At 55.1% G+C, this 21071-nt stretch overlaps 2 protein-coding genes across 8 annotated transcripts in view; both read left to right on the top strand.

Moving 5' to 3' along the window:
- ARRDC1 (arrestin domain containing 1) overlaps positions 1–7115 on the top strand; it is a 36562-nt gene extending 29447 nt beyond the window's left edge. Inside the window, exons 3-8 of one of the 2 annotated variants that reach the window (XM_075772239.1) lie at positions 1661–1711; positions 2274–2428; positions 2932–3114; positions 3466–3642; positions 3844–4255; positions 5186–7115. In XM_075772239.1, the coding sequence (XP_075628354.1) occupies positions 1661–1711; positions 2274–2428; positions 2932–3114; positions 3466–3642; positions 3844–4255; positions 5186–5250 (1043 nt within the window). In that variant the 3' untranslated portion in view covers positions 5251–7115. The remainder of the gene's footprint in view (positions 1–1660; positions 1712–2273; positions 2429–2931; positions 3115–3465; positions 3643–3843; positions 4256–5185) is intronic. The other variant, XM_075772240.1, reaches the window with a different exon arrangement.
- A 6221-nt stretch (positions 7116–13336) lies between these two features.
- EHMT1 (euchromatic histone lysine methyltransferase 1) overlaps positions 13337–21071 on the top strand; it is a 123143-nt gene continuing 115408 nt past the window's right edge. For 4 of the 6 annotated variants that reach the window (XM_075772786.1, XM_075772775.1, XM_075772785.1 and 1 more), the window contains exon 1: positions 13337–13414. In XM_075772786.1, the coding sequence (XP_075628901.1) occupies positions 13394–13414 (21 nt within the window). In that variant the 5' untranslated portion in view covers positions 13337–13393. Of the gene's footprint in view, positions 13415–15341; positions 15457–17339; positions 17449–21071 lie in introns of those variants that run through there. The other 2 variants (XM_075772781.1, XM_075772780.1) reach the window with 2 other exon arrangements.

The following is a 21071-nucleotide window of genomic DNA, read 5'->3' as shown; positions in this document are numbered from 1 at the left end:
GAAGGGACTAGGAGAAGCTGCCCACACGGCGGTGCCTGTCCCTGCATCAGGCCTGGCAGCGAGGCGGTGACTGGCTTTGTGCCTCCACCTGGTGACAGCTCCGGGTGTTGCATTTTAGCCTACATAATTCGGTTTTATTTGGGGGACGGGGAGGGAAATCACCAGGGAAGTGTTCTGGGTGGGGTGATGGGTACGAGCAAATCTTGCTCCTCTCTGTAAGGACAAAGCGTATAAATTGACATCTCAGTTTTCTCCTGACTTGCCTTTGTAGCGATAGGTGATGGGACGCTTGTCGTATTATTTATTCTGCCTGCCTTTGCGCTGCAGGCGGGATGCATGCTAACCAGGGTGTCCTTAGGCCCCTGTGGGGTGGCTGAGCGAGCAGAGGGGCAGAGATGCAGCTTTTCATAATGCGAAGGATGCACCAAGTCAAACGCCACCTCCCATGCCTCCTACCTGGATCGCAGTGGCAGGTGGGGGGATTTACCCTTCTATCTTCCCCGCCTTCCCCTGTCACGTAATCCGCTTAATCCCCTGATGATAGGGCTCTCTTACTGTCAGCTCTGCGGAGTCGATATTGCTAACAGGCAAGCTGTCTCCTCCATCTTGCATCCACAAAAGAGCTAGAGTCTTGGTACCTCCAGCAGTGATCCTACAAAGCAGAATAAGCACAGCTTGGTTTAACGGGCATCCAGGTCTCCTCTTAGCACTCCCACTTTAAAAGCAAAACCTCTCTCATGTTTGCACATATTTAACAAATGTGGATAAACCTTAGTGCTTTTCTTACTGAAAGCAACTTTGGGAGCTGCCTGATGTGACCGGATCACACTGTGGGTCCAGTTCAGCCGTCACACTGCCATGGGAGGGAACTCGGAATCTGGACGGGAATGCCGGAGAGTGGATGGGGTCAGGGAGTCTCAGTCTGTAGCTGTTGTTTTAGCTGTGCGCTGGGTCTTGGCTCTGATCTGCACCCTCCAGGACGCCGTTGCAGAGCAGGATATGGCTGAAGAAAACCAGAGTTGAGGTTTTAACGTTGGGGAAATCTTTTGCTTGGCTCCTGTTGTCTAAGCAGCTGGGCTGAGGTACTGCAGGTCCCTTCTTGAGACCAGGGCTGGATTTAGGCCTGGGAGATGGATCTCTGGTTCCAGCTCCTGAACGCTGTGCAGTCTGCGTGGGGCTTGGTGTGTGGCTAAGGCTGTAGTGACTTGATGCCCACCAGACCTCCTTACCACCCTCAGACAGTGCCTGTGCTTTCTCGCCTTCCCCCTGACTGGCTGTAGCCTGCGTGAGGAAAGATAAACACACAGCATCGCTTCTCCATGCCCTGTGTCAGTAGTCTGGGGCTAACCCCTTGATGTGGCACTGGGACCTACTACACCCTGCCCCAAACTACCTTATTTTCAGGGTGGATGTAGAACCAGGCATTGGGAATGGAGACATCACCTGTCCCGAGGAGAGGTGGGTGGCAGCAGATGTTCCTGTTGACTCAGGCGCTGCTCATTGGATCTGGAGTTGTCCAGTGGACTGTAGGCAGCTGAACAAGTTGTGTGTTGTTGCCCAGGTGGTGGCCTCTCTCTCCAGAAGATCACGCTCTACAGAAGATCACACCGTTCCAAGGCAATGGCCTGTCCCACTTACCTTTTACTCTTGTTTCCCGCAGGAGTCCTGACAGCTGGAGAGCACAACTTTCCCTTCCAGTTCCTGCTGCCAGGTATGGTGCAGAGAAATGGCTGAAGGCACTACCATGTAAGCCTTGGCTTTTGCAGCCTCTCGAGCTGTGCTGAGCAGGACTTGGGCTGCGTGGCAGAGGCGAGCTAGAGAAGATGCCAGAGGGAGTGTAAGGTCAGCCACAGACAGCAGAGGAGCTTAGACAAGCGGGTACCTTCTGCATTGGTGCAAAGCCAGGTCTGAGCTGTTGCTGACGCCTCTCCAAGCGTAACCCTGCGAGCTCTCTGCGTGTGCGCAAAGGTCCTGGCCTGTGGCTAGCCAGCCGTCCCGCACACAGTGTGCTCAGAGAGAGGATCCATGCTCTTGCATCTGCAGTTGCCGGTTGCAGAGCATACCTTCTAGAAGGAGGTTGCAGCAAGGTCTCTGAGTGACCCAGGTCTTCAGCCCCGGCTCATTTTTGGGGTATCCCCATGTGCTCTGTCTCTCAGGTACTTACAGAACTCCTCAGGTGAAGAGGAAAGCTGTTTAAAGGGACTGTTCTTCCAGTTCAGGAATACTTGGCCTGACTCAGCCTTACGATCCTTTTCTTTCTCTTTCAACTCCAGCCTCTGCTCCTACATCATTTGAAGGCCCTTTTGGCAAGGTCCTCCATCAGGTGAAAGCCGTGATAGACACACCTCGCTTCTCCAAGGACTACAAGTGCAACAAGATCTTCTACGTTCTCTGCCCTCTCAACTTGAATGACATTCCTGAAATCGAGGTAAGAACAAGGAGGAGCGTAGCTGGGAAGTGCCAAGGCTTCAGCACTTGTCCTTGTCCTGCGTGCTGTCTGGGGAATAATTGTGTGGTTGGACAACTCCCTGACGGCATGGCCTGACTGCGCAAGAGCAGGACAGGGACTCCTGATCTGTCCTGCCTTGCCATCAGTCCCTGCTCCAAGTGATTTTTGACTCTTTGACGTGTTGCTTTGAAAGATTTAGGGGAATTTTCAGTACACAGAGAGAGGTGTTGGCCAATAGCACCAGGTACTTGTAGAGACCTGGGTTTGGGGAACTTGGTTTGGAGGGAAGAGTGACTAATAGGACAGTAAAACTGGGGGGATGGAGAAGTGAGACCTGTTGTCTGTGGCAGTGCTGTGTTGCTGGTTCTTTGCGTCCTCTTAGACCAGGTATTCCTGCTTGCTTGTTTTGAATCTCTGAGTGTTTTCCTGGAGGCTCTCTAACTCTTTTGAGCCAACATCTCTGTCCCTCTGCTGTCCTACAGCAACCCAACACTATGTCAATCACCAAGAAGTTCAACTACAAGCTTGTGAAAAGTGGCAACATTATCTTGACCGCCACCTCAGATCTGAAAGGGTACATCGTGGGGCAAGCAATCCAGCTCCGCACGGACATAGAGAACAAATCGGGCCGGGACACTGGGGCTGTGGTAGCCAGTCTGCTCCAGGTAAGCATCTGAAAGGGTGATTCTTCGCCTTGTGCTGGTACTCCACCCCCCTGAGGCCTCTGTGAAACTGAGGCAATTCTCACCAATGTGGCAGCGAGGAGTCCAGACCTCTGGCTAACTCTATTTCTCTCTGCCTTCCTGGGGAAAGAGGTGGTAGAACTTGTCTTGCTTATACCAACTCAGTCTGTCCTATAACGATGCATATTTCTGCTCTGTAATATGCATGTTAGGTTTGTGCTCGTGCTTGTTTGACAGAGCAGTTGGGTGGTTTCATGTCTTGACAAATATTTGTGGGAGACAGAAGACCACCTGCAATCTTTCTGCTAGCTGTATTTTTTCCTCTCTGTACAGAAAGTGGCTTATAAATCCAAGCGCTGGATTTACGACCTGAGGACCATTGCGGAGGTGGAAGGCTCAGGAGTGAAAGCCTGGAAACATGCAGAATGGAAGGAGCAGATCCTTGTTCCGGCACTGCCCCAGTCCATTCTGCAGGGCTGTAGCCTCATACATATCGACTACTACATCCAAGTGAGTACATCGGTGCTCCTGGGGAGCTCCGGTGGGCTGTGCTGCAACTTCTGTCCTCCCTTCTGGGTTGAGCTCCGTCGCTGAACTCTGTTGCTGCATGGTGCGGGTGGCCCTCACATCAGGTGAACCTTCCCAGTGCAATGTATACCGAAGAGGATGCCACAATGTATGCTGAAGAGGATGTTTTTCCTTCTCTTCCAGGTTTCCATCAAGTCGCCAGAGGTTTCAGTCACTCTCCCCATTTATATTGGGAACATTGCTGTGAACAGGGTCCCTCTGAGCCCCTCTCGGTCCATCCAGCACATACCATCTGTAGTGGTACCCAGCGCCCCCCCGGAGGAAGAGGAGGCTGCCAGTGGTTATCACCTGATGGACAATGTCTCGATCCCCACCAAAAGCCATTCCCAGCAGCAGCCATTTAGCTACGCCCCAGGACTGAGCTTCCAGGAGATCAGGGTGGACTCGGAGCAGACGGGCTCCCCAAACCATCCCACGCTTTGCCTGTCGACGGGAGCCACTGTCCCTTACTACGCCGAGGGGAATGTGGTGCCCGTCCCCACGGCCAGCTCTCTCATTCTGCCTCCGGAGTACAGCACGTGGGGCTACCCATACGGTGAGCAGCCTGCTCCCGAGATCTAAACGGGCTACGTGTCTCCTACAAGAGTTTGCTACCTCTGGGTGGGAATGCAGGCATGTCAGCCTGCCGGGGGGCTGGTGTCAGAGGGGATCGTGAGATCCCTCTGCCTGCTGTAGCCTCCGGAGGAGTCCCCTCTTACAGCTGTAAAAGCCGGCTGTCCGTTCCCACGTCTACACCCGTGCCTGCCCTGGGTTCCTCGTGAGAGGATCTCCCTGTTCTTAAATGAGCTTTCAGCTTCCCACTGATAGAAAAACTTCTTGGCTAGTGGTGAGGCTGGTGGGAGCAGAGCCAGGAACATGATGTAACTGAAATCTTCTGTCTGACTTGGAGTGGGCCTGCAGCTGGTCTGAAGACACAAGCTGTGGGGGTGGGAGTGAGAGGCTGTCCAGGGTGGAAAAGCTTGGGGAAATCCCAGCACGCTGGAATCCTGGAGCCGTGCTTGTCCCAGGCAGCCAGGGTGGCAGGGACCAGCGGTGTCTGTTAGCACAAGTCCTACCCAAATAAAGCCATCTGTTAGCACTGGCGTAACGAGACACTTGATGTGTCACTTCAGCGCTGGCTTGGGGCACGCGGGGCACGGGTCACCTGTGATCCGGGGGTGTTGGAGTGCGAGGATGCTTGTGAAAGAAGGGGAGGAACAGAACAGGACTTTGAGGTGCTGATTTTAACCCCTGTAGGCATCAGGACAGGGATGGGACTGGCAGGCTCAGAATCTGCGTGCGCGCATGCAAACCGCATATATTTCAGCGGGGCGGGTTGTAGGGTCCTGGAGAGAGAGTGCCTGCGTGCGTGACACGTGTACCTGTTCGCAGTTTGCTTTGCTCAGCACCGAGTTACATCGACTGGGGTGAAGGGAACTTCCCAAACACCCACCGTAACCGCTCTTAATCTTTCTTTCCTCCACAGAGGCGCCTCCATCCTACGAGCAGAGCTGCAGCAGTGCCAACTCCAGCATCAGCAACGGCAACTAGCCTCCCCTGCTTCGAGTCCCGCTGGCGCTGCCCGCCCCCGGGCGCCACGGTTCACCCACCTGCCTACTGCAAAGTCTGGTACAGCGCAAGGCGTCTCTTTATCTCTCTGGCTGCTTGGTGGGGTAAATGGCACATCCCAGCCTGGGCTTTTGAAGTCTCTTTCTAGGGAGGGGGGGAAAAAAAAAAACCAAAAAGGGCAGCCAGAGCAGCCCGTGTGTGTGTGCGTAGGAGAGGTCTGGGAAACTGAACCATCTCCTGCTGCTGCACCAAGTGCTGGAGAACTGGTTTTGCCCCAGGGATGCCCTCTGCAGCAGCCTGTGTTTAAAGTACTGTAGTAAAAACTAACTGCTTTACTGTCAAAGCACCTGCGATGCCTTATCTGAAATGCTCCTGACTTGGCATGTGTCCGCTGTAGGTGAAGGCTGGGCTGTGTGGACTCTCTTTTCTTTTTTGTGGGCCGTGCGTTCTCCAGAAATGGTTTTGACAGCCCTTCCTCCTTGTCCTCGTAGGTCCTAAGGGTAGCTGAAACAGGAGGTTTCTTGGAGTAAGCAGGTTCGGAAGGTTAGGGACTCTTAAAAAGCCAAAAGCACAAGCCCTCGCTATACCTGCATTGTGGGGTGAGTGACCGGCACCCTTTGGTCCTCTCGCAGCAGGCTGCAGCGCTGGCTGCCTGTGGTGAGAGGAGAGCAGGCTCTGGCAGCGGGGAGCTCGCTGGGGCACTTGCTCATAACCCAAGAGACCCTGGTGAGCTGCGGAGGGAGAGCCCGGTGTTACCGTGGGGAGCCCACCAGCCAGCTTCTGGCCTTTTTCAGCAAGGGTGACTTTTCTCTGAACAGCCCTGTAGGAGAGTCCAGCCTTGCTCGCTGCTCCACCGCAGCGCTGGTCAGTCTGCAAGCAAGGGGGACCCGATCCCCCATGTCCCATCTCCCACCCTGCAGGGTCCCCTCTCCATCCCAGCTGCCGCTGCCTTCGGCAGGCCAGAATTACATGACAATCAAGTTACAAAAGTTTGTCCGATGCTACCTCTGAGTCTGCCCAAGGGCCCTGTCCGTGGAAGCCCTTCCCTCCGGGACAACCCTCCCTCGAGGCTCAGCCCGGCGTCTCTCGCAGGAGCGGTCCACGCTGCCGAGCCAGTGTGCGATGTGCGATGGCGCTTGGCCTGGGGGCTGTTCTCTCTGCGAGCTGGTACTGGTTTACTGCTTGTCTCCTGAGCCGAGCCACGGCAGGTTGTGAAAATGAGTGAGTGGGAGCACGAACACTACGCCTCATGTGCAGCCTCCGCCGGACCTGGCAGGTTGAGGGAAGAAACTGGTGGATGTAAAACCAACGTTTTTATTTTCTGCTTTTTTTTTTTTTTCCCCCCCTTGTTTAGCTTTTTTAGTATTGACTGCCCAAGCTGAGGAAACCACAAACCAGATACTTAAGAGCTGCAGGCATCCAGCCACGGCTGAAATAGTGGACTGCAGACCTTTGGCACCTCTGAGAATTGGTCTCCACGCTGCCTCACGCTGGGTGGGCAATATCTAACAAACCTGTTAGGAGCACTGCAGCCTCTGCCTCCTCATTTTAGCCTGGCTCTGCACACCCCTGGCAGGCAGCTGGGGACAAGCCCTGCTTTGCACTCTTTCTTTGCAAATACATTTTATTTTTATTTTTTTTTTAAGTGTTGAACTGCTTTAAGGATAGTGTAGAGAAGGTGCCGTTCTGAGCAGTGCTGGCACAACATGCACCGATGTTGATAGAATGATTGTTACTGTCCCTGACTATATATATATATATATATATGAGATGAAGTTTTGTTTTTAATGATTGAATTCATAAATACAAATTTTAATGCTGTATTTAATAAATTATTCTAAGAGAAATGCTGTGCTTTTTCATCCATTTCTGATGCTTATCCATGTGCCTGTTCATGCCAAATCCAGGAATGCACCTTGCTGATTTCTTACAAAATGAAGCAAGTTTTTGTGCTCTCACCGTGAAGGTGACTTCTGCCAGGATGGCTCTGGGAACACAAGCGTGGTGCAGCCTGACCACGGTGCTGGGCTGTAGTTCCAGGTGGCTGGATGGAGTTTGGCACCACGTGGGCTCGGTTCCAGAGAGAGCACCCACCGCACCGCTGCTTCCCTGTGTCCCAAAGCCGTGGTTTGGTCTCAGGCAGTGCTCTGTGCTGTCCAGCTTCAGGTCAGGAAGGAGGAGGTAGGCTGGTGGGGAGGAAGGGGAGAGTGGACTCTCCCTTCAGGAGCGTGGAGATGGAACAGCCAGGGGCTGGAGGCCACCAGCCCATGCCCTCTGTTAGGAGCTGTTTGGAAGAAACTTATTGAAAAGGGAAGACGGCTCCTCCCCACACCCACAGTTCGGTGACGCCATGTCTGAACCATGCAGGTGTTGCCTAGATGTTGTCCCTGCAAGTAGCCTGAGGTGTGTCTCAGACACGAGGATCCTTCTTCACCCTCAGCTCAACTTACGCTTCTGCCCAGCTTTTATTGTTCCGGACTCTCCCCTTTGCCTGGTGGCCTGTGCCTGCCGTGAAAAGCATTCTTGATACGCAGGGGGTCAAAGGCAGGTGCTTGTTCATTCTTAATGGTACATCTCTTCCCCGGTGCTCTTCATCTTCCTCTTCCTCCCTGTTAGTTGAACCTGCTTTGCCCAGCTCAGCCTGTAGCTCCTGTGGCCTCTGCTGTTGGCAGTATGTATCCCTCCTTTCCCTCAACCCAAATCCCTTCCACGCCTCTGAAAAAATTCCTGTGAGCTGTCGGTGCTTCTGGCTGTGCTGGGTTGGGGTACAGGTTCCTGACCAGCCGGGGTCTGGGTCTGGGTTCCTGGTTCCTTGTTCTCCAGCCCTGAAGCCAAGCTGCCGGTGACGTGTCCAGCCCATGTTCCTTGGCTGGAAGACTCGAATGCTGTTCGGTTACTGTGGCCGGAGCCCCTGGGGTGCCCTTCTAGACCCCCAGCCAGTGTCTGCCCTCCTCCTTTAACCTTTGGAGCTGGGAATGCACCATTCATGGTGGAGACTGTGGAGGGGAGGGACAGCTGTATCTCACACAGCTCCTGTGTTGTGCCCTGCCTCTCTGCAGCACTCCCGCGCACCTGAGCTTGCTCTCCCAAATTCTCTTTGCTGCAAACTGGTCCTCCGGCACCTCTTGCTGTACGTGGAGTCCCCTTTGCAAAGCAGGGAGCAAGCGGGCACGCTCTTCTTCGCTGGTGAGGAGTGTCCATCTCCGCTGCCTGCTGTGGAGGGAGCAGGGAGGAGTTGGAGCTAGACCTCGTGGTCCTTGTTCTTTTGGATGCTCGGGCTGAGCACGCACAGCTCCTGCAGGGAGAGGCCTCTCAGAGCGTGGAGGCGGCTGTGGCCAGGATGCAGCAGGGTATCACCCCAAGCTTGTCTCAGAACACCCTCGCTCTTGTGCAAGCGGACAGAAATAACTGGCAAAGCGCTGGGGTTTTCAGCGTTCCTGCCCAGCCGTGCCTGTCCCCCAGCGCTGCGGCAGGGAATCGAAGCCTGACACGAAGAGCCTTGTTCACGTTTCATGGACCCCTTTGAAATGGTCCAGGACTGCAGGATGGAGGAGTTGGTCCAGCTCTTCTTAAACCTACCTGCAGCTGTGGCCCCAGGGCGCTGTGGCAGCAAGGTCCTCGGGGTATACGTGGGTGAGCACGGTGGGGCTAAACCCATGTTTGGGTGCGAGTATGTCCCCTCTGGAGAGGGCGAGGGGACAATCCCTCTGTCCTCTGCCTCGCTGCGGTCTCTCTTCTCTGCAGCCCCTCTGGCTCCCACCTCTTGAAGTCCTTGGAAGCTCCTGTGGGCCCTGGGTCATCCCTATCCCCTCTTTCTGAACTCTGGAATAAAGAGGAAAAAAGTCCGTTTTTTTTTTTCCAAATCCAGCTCTAGGTAAAAAAACTTCAGCGCACAAAAATTCATTCAAATTCCTGGCTCAATTTTTTTAAGCCATTGTTTTTTGGTTTTGTTTGAAATGGGAAGGGAAGTGGGGGGGTGCAAGTGAAGCTTGTGAGCTAATTGTTTCCAAACTTGGCATTCACTGCAAAATACCAAAAATATCATCTGTCTTTTTTTTTTTTTTTTTGGCTGCTGCTGCTTTTTTGTCCTTCATGGTTTTCTTCTTGTCCCGCTCTCCACATGTGCCGCCTCCATATTCTTGGCTTTTTCAGTGGTGTTTGTGTCCTACTAAACTCCGCTTCGGCACCTGTCGTCCCACTGCCAGGAGATGGGGAAAGGGGAGACAGGGGAGGTGAAGGCTCTTCTTTTTGTTGGACAAGGATTATTTTTTTTACCTTTCCACTGAACTTTTAAGTAGTTTTGTAAAAGTAAGTATTTTCTGCTAGGAAGTTTTCCTGTGGAGCCAGCACAAGAGAGGAGATAAAGGGTTTTCTGGGGTCCATTTGGGTTTTATTCTGTGTTTTAAAATATTTCCAGCTATCTGCAACAGGAATGTCCCATCCCTCCTCCCCAAGAGAGACTGGTGGGGTAAAACCCTGAAGACTTGTGCCCTTTCTTGTACCAATACTCGTGGCTGTAATTCTTTATTCCTGTGGTTCTCTTTACAGATTTTGGGGTTTTATACAACAATATTTGTGATGGCTCTGTACAACCTATGAATTCTGTGTCAATTTATTATTGGGTTTTAAAACGTAAACTAGCTGTTTTACATGTTTACCACGGCTTCTGGGGAGTATTTTTGTCCCGGGTTTTAAACCACCAAATGTAAAGAACTGAAAAATGTAAATAAAGATCTCCTTTTTTAAGACCACGTGTGCTTTTGCTGGGGTTAAACGTGCGATAAACGCTTGTCCGTACGCGGCGAGAAGCGGCTCCGGGCTTTCAGAGGAGGCCTCCGCCTCTCAAAAGCTGATTTATAGCCAAGGCTGCAGCAAAGCCGCATCTCCTCCACCATAGCGGGGGAACCCTTGGGGCAGCCGCCGGCGGGGTGAGCTCAGCTGTCCCTTGCTCCCGGCTGGAGGAAGGAGCCGTGCTCCCGGCCGGAGGAAGCGCTGGCCCGGCCGGGTTTTGCTCTTCCTGCTGGCAGGGACCCGGGGTGGGGAGGTCCGGCCCTGCTCGCCCCGCTCGGTGCGGGAGAGGGCGATGTCAGCCCGGCTGGAGCCGGAGCTGCCGCGGCCGAGTTGTTTGCTGGCTCCGTGCTCCGGGGCTGAGCCCCAGTCCTGGGCTCCGCACCCCCTGTCCTGGGCTCCGCACCTCCTGCCCCGGGCTGAGCCCCTGCCCCGGGTCCCGCACCCCCAGTCCCGGGTTCTGCACCTCCTGCCATGGGCCCTGCACCCCCTGCCCCGGGCTCTGCACCCCCAGTTCTGGGTTCTGCACCCCCTGCCCCGGGCTCTGCACCCCCAGTCCCAGGCCCCGCACCCCCAGTCCCGGGCCCCGCACCCCCTGCCCTGGGCTCTGCACCCCCACTTCTGGGTTCTGCACCCCCTGCCCCAGGCTCTGCACCCCCTGCCCCGGGCCCCACACCCCCAGTCCCGGGCCCCGCACCCCCTGCCCTGGGCTCTGCACCCCCACTTCTGGGTTCTGCACCCCCTGCCCCAGGCTCTGCACCCCCTGCCCCGGGCCCCACACCCCCAGTCCCAGGCTCTGCACCCCCTGCCCCGGGCTCTGCACCCCCAGTCCCGGGCCCCACACCCCCTGCCCCGGGCTCTGCACCCCCAGTCCCAGGCTCTGCAGCTCCTCTTGGGACTCACAGGAGCTGCTTAAGGAAAATGGGGCGTTTGTGGCAAAACAGAGCTCGTCCTCGCCCCACTCATGTTCATTAGCACTTGAGGTTAAACCGGTGGAGCTGCAGGGTTCCATGCAGGAGGAGAGCTGTGGCAGGCAGCCATGGGCTGTGAAGGCTCTGTGTGTTCCCAGTTATTTCTGCTTCTTGGAGAGCCTCTTCCCTTCCTGATGGCCCAGGGAGGTTTGTCCCAGCGGCTGCAGCATCCCCAGCTCCAGCTGGGAAAGATGGAGCCCCAGCACATGCAAGGTGCCACCAGACCCACCGGCCTGATCGGCCGCCCTGCCCTACCAACCTCCCTCACCCCTGTCCTGGAGGTGCAAGAGCCCCTGCGGGTGCTGGGGCCTGGGCATGTGGTGGTTGTAGGAGCAGGGATGAAGGCGGGTGATTCCCTTCCCTCCCATGCCAAGCTGAGCATCCCCGGTGCGGGATGGTGGTGATGTTCTGGGGCCATGGCCCTCGCTGGAGCCCGGGCTTTCCTGATGGGCCGTTTTGAGATGCTGGTGGTTCCTCTTTGTGCAGGGGACAGTCACTCCATGCTGGGGGCGGGGGGGAGCGGAGAGGGGGGGGGGAACACCCAGCCCTGCCACCCTCCTCAGCCGGCTCAGCTCCTCTCTGCTGCCCGAGGGACCCCCGGGACCCCTCTGGGTCCCCACGCTGCGGGAGGCACCGGAGGGACCATGGCGGGGGGTGGGGGGATGTTACCTTGGCCCTGCCGGTGCACGGGGGATTGATTCCCGGGAGGTTAATTAATTAACTGCTGCTGAGTCGGGGCAGGGGCTGCTCGGACGGGATGGAGCGGGGCGGGGCCTCCCCCAGCCGCGGGTCCCGCCTCCAGCCCGGGGACTCTTATTTTGACCGCGGCGCGGCCGGGCGGGGGCAGCAGCAGCCGCCGCCGCGGGGTTGAGCTCGGGGCCGGGCGGGGCCGCCGGGAGGCCGCGGGGCCCAGGGCCCGGTTCCCCGGTTCCCCTCTCCGGAGGGCGGCAGTGCCCGGGGCCCCGGGCTCAGGCTCGGGGGGGACGATGGATGAGTGACGGCAGCGCGCGGGTCGCCTGGCAGCGCCGAGGTCACTTTGTTACGGTCAAAGCTTCGGGCCGAGCCCCGGGGCACCCGGGTTTGTGCGGGCACCGCCGCTCCCTGCTGTGCTCCGGCACCCCGGGGTGTCACTGGGTGCACCCGGCCCCGCTGTGAGCCCGGCAGCAGCCCCGGGGCTCCCCGCACGAAGCCTGCCGAAGCGGATGGTGCCCGCCCGCCGAGGGGAGCGGGGGGTCGGGCCGTGGGCCGAGGGAGGGAATGTTGTTCCTCGGGAGAGCTGATAAAAAATGTGGAAATTGACGTCATGGCGCTCGAAGGCTCCCGTTTCCCTCCCAGGGACAAGCGCTCTCCCGCTCGGGGGGGCTGGGGGAGCCGCGGCTGCCGGTCCCCGCGTCCCCCCGGAGCCGCTGTGATCTCCCCGGGTGGCACCCGGAGGATGCGGGGCCGGAGCCCGGGGGTGGGGGGGGGGGTCGGTCTGTCTGTCTGCCTGGTTTCCCCCCACCACCACCCCCCCCGCCCTTGCTGTCTCTCCCGCTTTACTCCAGAGCTGCAGAAGAGCTGATCGGTGTTTGCAACCCTGGAGTGCCAGGCCCGGGCCCTGGGGGGGCCCGTGGGGTCGGGGAGGGGGAGGAGCGGCTGGAAACGACCCCCCGGGGCGGGACCGGGGGAGCTGCTCCCTCCCGCCGGCGCATCCGTCCCGGTCTTTAGCTAGGACAGACGGCTGGTAGCTCGGACGAATAAAAATAACACAAAAGCGGGAGAAGTTCCACCGGGAGATGGTTTTCAAAGGGTCCTTTTCCGGCGGGAGGACGGCGGGACTCCCCCGGGATCTTCCTGCACGGGTTTTGTTCAGGTTTGGGGAAAAGCGCTGCCGCTGAGCACCTTTGTCCCGGGGTACTGCTGAGAGTTTGGGAAACTCGTTGTCTGCTCGGTGAGCGATGCCCGGTGCTCCTCCCCCCCCACGCCGAGCTCCTGCCGCGGGCGGTGGGGTGAAACCCGCGGTGCGAGGGGCCGGAGCTGCCGCCCCAGGGGCTCCCGGTGCAAACAGTAAAGAGTGCGTGGTTTGGGGGGTGCTGGTGACGCCGGGGGGGGGGGGGAAGCGAGGGGCCCTGTCCCCATCCCCCCTCTGTCCCCGCCTCACCCCATCCTCAGCCCACCCCCAGCCCTGCTCCAGCTGTACGGCACCCTCCGGACGGGCGCCGCCATGACGCCGTACGGCCGAAGGGGCCCCGCGGGGGCCGCCATGCTGTCGCACGCATGCGCGGTGGCCGGCGGAGCGTCTCCATTGAGAAGAATGAGGGGAAAGGGGCGGAGCCAAGGCGTGAGGAGCCGCCGAGGGGGCGGGGCTACGCTCCGGGGCTCCGGCCATGGCCACAGTGGATGCCGAGGTGAGTGAGAGCGGCGGCGTCCATCTACCCGGGCGGGGGGAAGGAAGATGGGGGAGCGTGGAGTGGTATCGCCCAGGGCCAGGCGGGTTCTGTCGGAGGCCGGGAGGGGGGCCGTGCCCCCGCCGCCCCATGGTTCAGTCCAACTCCTCTGAGGGGAAGAATGTGGGAGCTGCTGCCATTGTGTGTAGGGGGGCCCGGGACTCTGTATAAGTAACACCCCTCCACGGTGAGTCAGTGGTATGGGCCATACAGGTTCCGGGGTTCCCCCCAATGGGAGCGAGTGCGTGTGGCGGAGGCGGGGGGGAGCGGCGAGTTCGCCATCCATGTTCCGGGGCCCCCCATGCGGCGGGACGCCGGGCGGCGCTGGCGCGGCTCCATCCAGAGTCCAGGGCCGGCCGGGCGCGGCGGTAGCGGCCGGGCCGTCGCTATGAGCCATGCAGGGTCCCGGGCGGCGGGCACGCGCCCGTGCGGGGGCAGGCATGAGGCATGCAGGGCCCCGGGCCCGCGCGGCGGCGGGGCGGCCCCGGCCCGGCCCCCGGCCCGCCCCCGGCAGCCTGGCCCCGCGCGGCGGGAGGAGCTGGCGGGCGGCCCCGGCCGGAGCCCTGCGCCCCGCAGCGCTGCCCCCAGAGCGCGGCGGCCCGGCGGGCGGGAAGCGCGCCGGGAGGTGGGCTGTGCCTACGGCCGCTTCCCGGGGTGTGGTGTGTGAGGTGGGCTGCAGCCTCCGGCTTTCTAGGAAACGGCGGCCGAGACGGGGCGAGGGGGAGTTGCCTTTGGAGAGGAAAACCCTGAGCTTTACCTCAGAAAACTCTCCCGAGTTTCCTCAGGGGCCGAGCGGCCCGGGCCGGCAGCTCGGCTGCCCTTTGCTCAGCCCGGGCTGGCTCTCCGGCTTTCCCTCGGTGCAGCGCGCCGAAATAGGCCCAGAAACCGCCCGTGGGCCTCGGCCGAGCAGAAAAAGTCGCCCGTGTTGGCGATCCGAGGGGGGCCGGAGGGCGAGGGGACGGCTGCGGTGTGCTCTGAGGCGGCTGGAGATGCAGCGGCTCCTTCTCGGCGTTCGGCAGCCGGCCTGGACTGCGAGGGGGCCGGCACCCGCGGCGGGTTGTGCCCGGTATTGGTGTAGTGATGGTGAGCGCGAGGTTTGGGGAAATAACGGAATCGCAGCCAAAATCCTCAAAGAAAATGAAGTTTGGCATGTAATAACAACTAGCTGTAATTAGCCGGATCCGTAAATGTCCCCAAAGAGTACAACAGCTCAACTACCCCATAAAATTACGCGAGTGGCACACGGAACTGAAATACCTATTGCGCTGGTGGAGTTTCTTTATGCCAGGCTGAAACTTCTTCCCTGGTTTTGTCAGAGTATATAAACTTTTTATAAGTGTTTGCCCTCAGGTAAACACTAGATCGCAGTGTGCAGGCTGCTGAGCCTTCATGTGTGCAAAGAGAGCACCGAGATAGTAAGAGAGGTGTACGTTCACATACAAACTGCGTAAGAGCTGGAGATGAGTGGATGCTCCGTAACTGTAGCCAGGTGCAGTTACCGACCAGCATCTCCCTGCTGCTGGGTTACACCTCGCCCTTCAAGTGTGACAGGCTGCGCTGCAGCGTTCCCAGCTTTCCGGCTGAAATACCACGTTCTGAGGGTTGTGCTGCGGCAGGGAACCTCTGCCTTGTGTGAGATGAAGTTTGTAGCACAGCCACGCAGGTGGCAACAGCAGTTCTTTTTGAAGTGCTGCGAAGACAACTCGAATTTATTACTCGGGTGAGACTCCCGTCATCTTTGGTGGGAGTTTTGTCGAAGGTTTTCCTTATGCTTTCTGTTCCATCACCACTGCATCTCAAGGCCTGATCCTGCTGCCCTTCCCTTGTGCTTTTGAAGAGGATCAGGTGTTAATCCTGCCTGCGATAGAGGAATCAGCCCTCGGGTGCTTCTGTGACTCCATGGTCTGGTTTTGCCTTCAGCTACCTGGGTGTGATTCAGGAGGATGGCATGGCTGTAACTGGAGCAGGAGTTGGCTCATAACTCATCAGTTTTCAATGCACAGGTTAGTCTTAACGCTACAGATGCACACCTTTTATTTTGGGAAGCATCTCCCAGGAGTTCTGGCTGGGTCTGCTCTGTATGCAAAGTATTAAGAAACATTGCTCTTAGAATTAGGCTTAATATCCACAGATGTTGCCATGGATTATGGGGAGGGAAGGGTGACTCATTTGGAGTTTAATTCCTCCCCTCCCCCATAAACTCAGTTAAATCTGAGGCTAGATCTGCTTTTGCTTATACCCCTCTGAGGCCAGAGGGGAGGAAGTTGGTATAAATCAGGCTGGAGTTTAAAGACCGGAGGAGATGCTCTTTGCTTCCCCAGGGCTGGTGGGGGAGAGCAAGGACTAACATCCCACAACCGCGGTGTTCTACCATGCGCAAGATGGAGCAGAAATGAGGGATTATTTCACTTGGTCAAGAGAGGTGCAGAGGTGTGTTCCTGGGAGGAGATATTTGCTGTAAGCAAAGAGCTGGGTGGGAGCAGGCGAGTTGGAAGAGTGCTGTGTGCCTCCAGGGAGTGTCCACACCGCCTCTGCAGACAAAGTTGTTGGCAGTCAGTTCACTCAAGACAAAAGTTTCCAGTATAGAATAGCTCCTTGCCAAATCTTAGTGTTGGTGAGTGAGGGAAAATCTTTAGCACCAAGATCTTCATGTCTTCTGAGCTCTGAACTTCGGTGGTTATTCTCTTTCGGCTGCCTTACTTGGAGGCTGCCCCAAGCAAACTGTTCTTTGGGAAATGGTTGAGCTGCCAGGTAAGTAGCCGTGCTGCAGTCAGGTGCAATAACCACATCGCTGCAGAGAAGACTGGTTCTGCTGCTGGTTTTCTTTACCAGGTTTCTTACATCCAGTCTGGTTTGGTGCTTTTACTTATTTTTAGACCTAGTGCGAATGCAGTGCTAAAGATTAAAGTTTAAGGAATTGAGTTTGTCTTGCTCAGCTAGTTTTGTGATAGTGCAAGTTCACTGAATTTGATGCTGCTACTCCAGTTTGCATCAGTTTAGTGAGGAGAATCAGCTGACCTTGTGTTTGTGTGTTTCCTAAAACGATCGTTTGGTGTGAGCTTGAAAAGGGAGGTTTTGAGCCACGATGCTTTTCCTCAGGCTCATGCTAACCTCAGGAAGGCTGGTGCCTGCATGCTAAGCAGGAAGTAAGGTGTGTGTGTGGCTTTGAATGAAGTGGTTCTCTTCAGAAGTCACACTGCATTTTTCATCCTTTTTTTTTTTCCCCTCCTATCTGTTCTGATCTGTAACATCTTTTTTTTCTGGAGATGCAGCTTTGATCTTTAAAGTGAAGAGACGGTGTGCAAGCCACATAGAGGACAGATTTCCCCACTGCTCAGCACCCTCAGCTGAGGCGGATCTCCGACGAGTTCAGCACCCAGCAGCTCCCCACGTTTTAAAGGCGAGGACTTAACAGGCTGAGCAGTTTCGCAAATCAGGCTCGTGGTGCTAAGGCTTTGCCCTGGCTTTGATCCTTGCTCTCATCCCCTCCGCCAGCTGGTGCCGGGAGCTCTGTAGGCAGCCCTCCGCCTGTTCAATGAACTCCCTACTGGATTAAGGGGCAACATTCACTCATGTCAAAGCGCTTCCTATTCACTGGTCCCTGGCTGGAAGGAGGTTGCTGTAATAGGCCACCGAGTGCAGGAGTGATAATAGGAAAAGCCAGGACCTAATGAGCAGTGCCTTTGAGCAGTCAGCACGTAGATGATTTCTTCAGTTTCCCACTTTCTGTTTTGCAGGTGACGTGAAATCCAGTGCTCCTTTCAGGCCTGCCCTGCCCTTCCTCCTTTCTCATTTACTCCTGCCAGCTGGTATTGCAAGTGAGGAGAGGGCTTTGCTTTCCCAGGGCCGTTGCTTTTAATACGGAGTCTGTCTCAATAAGCTACATCAGGAAAACTTGGTGCATTTTAAACCCCATCATCTTTCCTCCTTTGTGAGCTGTCTGGAAGCCTGCAGGTTTTGATGGCTGTTTTCCTCGGTCTTCTTAGTGCAGTGAGGTATGTTGATACTACGTTGACATGAACACAGGAAAAAGGTGTGTGTTTCCAGTTGTTGTGCTAGATCTCTTCTGGAATACCAGCCTTAACACAGTTTTCAACAACTTATCTGCATCTTTGTACGAAGAAAGGAGTTTTTTTCCCTCTCTCCCTTCAGTAAGGAGAGTTTTTAACTTTATCAGTTAGTGGCTTTGGCACAAGGGTTACTCTATTAACTTGTTAAAATTGTACACTGCCCTGCCCATGACAAAATTTTACGCTGTGTCAAATGGATGCTAATGTAGAGGGTAGATTTAAGTTAGATATCAGGAAGAAATTCTTCCCTGTGAGGGTGCTGAGGCCCTGGCACAGGTTGCCCAGAGAAGCTGTGGCTGCCCCTGGCTCCCTGGCAGTGTTCAAGGCCAGGTTGGATGGGGCTTTGGGCAACCTGGGCTAGTGGAGGGTGTCCCTGCCCGTGGTAGGGGTGGTACTGGGTGGGCTGTGAGGTCTCTTCCAACCCAAACCAGTCTGGGATTCTATGATTTATTTTCCTAATGTGAATTCTCACATGCTGATCAAGCCATGGGCTAGCAAAGACTGCTCGGGAACTCATACTTTTCTTTCAAGGCAAACTTTAAATAATAACAGAATGGGCAAATATGACTTCTGAAGTTTTAAGAAAGCCTTCAAAGTGCCCTTCAGTTGTGTTAAGCTAATGTGGCTGAGCCAACGTGACTAAAGAAGGCATCTGAAGAACATTTTGTCAGTGAAGGCAGAATCAAAGGCCTGGTTTATACTTTTTAAAAAAAGCTCTCCCAGTTTAATTATGCTGGCTGGAGAGGATGATTTTTCATTCTTCCTTGTTGAAATAGTTGTACTAATAAAAGTCCTTGCTGTGTATGTAGCTGTATTAGTTTAGAGGTGGTTTTAGACCAGGGTAGCTTATTTTTTGCTTTCCAAAGCAAAGGCTTGGTCTACATTTGAGAAGTTTTGCCGACCTAGTTATCTGTCCACGAATGCAAAGAAATTGCTGTCCCCTCCACCATAGCTGTGTCAGCAGAAGTTCAGGTAGAGATGCAATTACCAGCAAAAACGCCGACAAAACCAAGAAAAACAAACAAACAGCTTTTCTGTGGAGGGAACTGATTCGAGCTGTGCTGGCAGACAGAGCTGGATGGGCACTCACCTTGCGAACAGCTGTGCCAGCTGATGGAGGCATTAGCATCCCTTAGTGGTTCATTGCCGCTAGCAGAGAGCGATGTACTGGTACCCTGGGGTATCACACTTCCAAACATGCATGAGAGCAGCTGATATCGAAATGATTAGGGACTGATACTGTTGCGTTGCTACTGATCTGAAACGTTAATCTGGGGCCTTGCTCTTTATCAGCTTGGCTGGCATTTTGTGATCTGTCTCTTCCCCTCCTGAAGCTGGGGCAATGCTGCCTGCGTGGCTTCTCCGCACCAGAAGCGGGGCTGTGGAGGGGCTGGCAGCAAGCCGTATTCCTCTTGCGTTACCCTAGCAAAGTGCTTGAAGCAGAGCTGGTGCCTGTGGTTTGGATCACTGTGTCCCAGAAAAACAGGAGGTGAAAGTGGGTTACGTTTCATGCAGGACTGTGAGAGGTTCAAGGGATCTCTTTGAGTGCTTCCAGACAAGTTTTGCTGGAGATTTCCCCCTCCTTGACTGTCGTGGAAGCCGAAGGTCACTGGTGAAAGGCTTACCTAGCTGTCTGTGTCTCAGGTGGATTAGGGAGAAGTCGTGTGAGTCCGTCCTCCCTCAGTGTGTGGGCAAACACGTCCCGTCGGTGATGGCAGGTGACTGGTTGAAGTGGTAAAGTAAATCTGATGGGGAGTGGAAGAGTGCTGGCTTAGCTTGACTGCCAAGCTCCGTGAAATGCATAATAAACCCAGAATAAACTGTACTTATAAAAGTGCTTGATGCTGGTATTGCTGCATCTAAAATAGAAAGGCTTTCCTGCTTTTAATTAAAAATTACTAGCCTAGGCAAAGTATCAAGGACATCCAGGGTATCTTCTTTTCAACTAGGAAACGTTCTTCCAAGAGGATTCGTGTTTCCCTAGTGCCCAGCCTGATCCCCACCCCTGTCTTGCTGTCTGCCTCCACACCAGCTCGTTTTGCCCGAGTTTACATTTGAGGTAGTTTGGCTCCACGGAGGAGTCACTGTTCAAACACGCTGCCTGACATAAACTGCAGGCAGCTGCTGAGCAAGGTGAGCCGACACGGTGTAGGGCTGAGCTACTTGTGTGTGCAAGGGACTGGCTTGGGGTGGAGGTGGGCTATTAAATACTAAATCCATCCTTTTTAGTGTCATAGCTCCTCAAGGGAGAGCTCTCCGAGGCAGGGGTGAGCAGTGTCAGTTTAGGACAGGGAGAATGGTGAGTGGGATGGACTGGTAGAGCAGAAAATTCGGGTCCATTTCTGTTTGCATACAGCTAATCATCCTGCAGAGACAGCACGTGGGAGAGGCAGGAAATTTGCAGGTGGTGCAGCTGCAGAGGAAGTAAATATAACCGAGCTGACATGGATAAACTCAAAATAAAGCCAGGTAAGTGACTTATTCCATTTGTTACAGGGAAATGTAAAATCATGCAAACAGGGATAAAAATAATCAAAGTGATTGTAGCATCTTGGGTCAGCTTGGGTGACCCAGGAGATGGTTAGGAGCTTGCTGTGGCAACAGTGCAGAACTGGGAACTAAGCAAATTGAGGTGAGTGGAGATAGTAGTGGTGCCCAAAGACTACACAGCAGCGAAGTCCAGGAGGCTTGTGATGCTTCAGAAAAACATGCCTGCTTGTGCTTGCCTCGTTGCCAAAAAGAAGACGAAGGTGGTGCTTATTCCTTCTGAGAACGCAGGGCGGCCAGGATGGATCTGATGGCTTCAGCCATCCATAGAGCTGAAGGGAACACAGCACGAGAGCTCGGGCACCTCTGCGGAGAGAGAATTGCAGTCCAGGTGTCTGAACTGAAGTATGCTGTGCTTTGGCCTTGGTTAGGTTAAGAGAAAAAGTCTATGTGTTGTTCAGAGTGCTACTTCAGCTTTTTAATTAATTTTAGAACTCAAGTGTAGGTGTGGACAGATGTATTTTAGCATGTTAACTGGCAAAAGGGAACCCTGGTCTCCCCAGGACTATTGGCCATGACCTGCTGATGCATTTGAATACAGCCCTGAGTACTGTGAAGTACTTTTTTTTCTCCTCCTTTTCCTTTTTAAGTGTGAGCTTCTGAATTCTTGAGAATCTCAGCTGCCCTCTTCCTCTCCAGTCACACATTTCTAATCCTTTCAGTTTTAAAGAAAGTTTTAATAGGTAATTTCTCCCAAAAGCTCAAAGGCAGAAGGCAAACTACACTTTTTTTTTTTTTTTTTCCAACTTCAGTGGTAGTTGGGGATGTTTCATACAGCTGACCCAGAGCATTCAGAAGCTATAGTCAGGTTCTCTCAAAAATCATAATATTGTTTCAAGAAGTGGGAAATTAAACATGCACATGGTAGAAGACTTAGAAGGGATTAATGGGTTTCAAAATTACAAGCTTCGTCCAGCTGTTGATTTGGGAATTGAAAGTCTGCTGCAGGATCAGGAGGTAGTTATTGAAAGGTGACGTTAGTCGGTGTCTGGTGAATGCAA

Source organism: Balearica regulorum, chromosome 20 (genome assembly GCF_011004875.1).
Source record: "Balearica regulorum gibbericeps isolate bBalReg1 chromosome 20, bBalReg1.pri, whole genome shotgun sequence".
Classification (NCBI taxonomy): Eukaryota; Metazoa; Chordata; class Aves; order Gruiformes; family Gruidae; genus Balearica; species Balearica regulorum.
The sequence above is the reverse complement of the archived record's forward strand: the minus strand, read 5'-3'. Positions and strand labels throughout refer to the sequence as shown.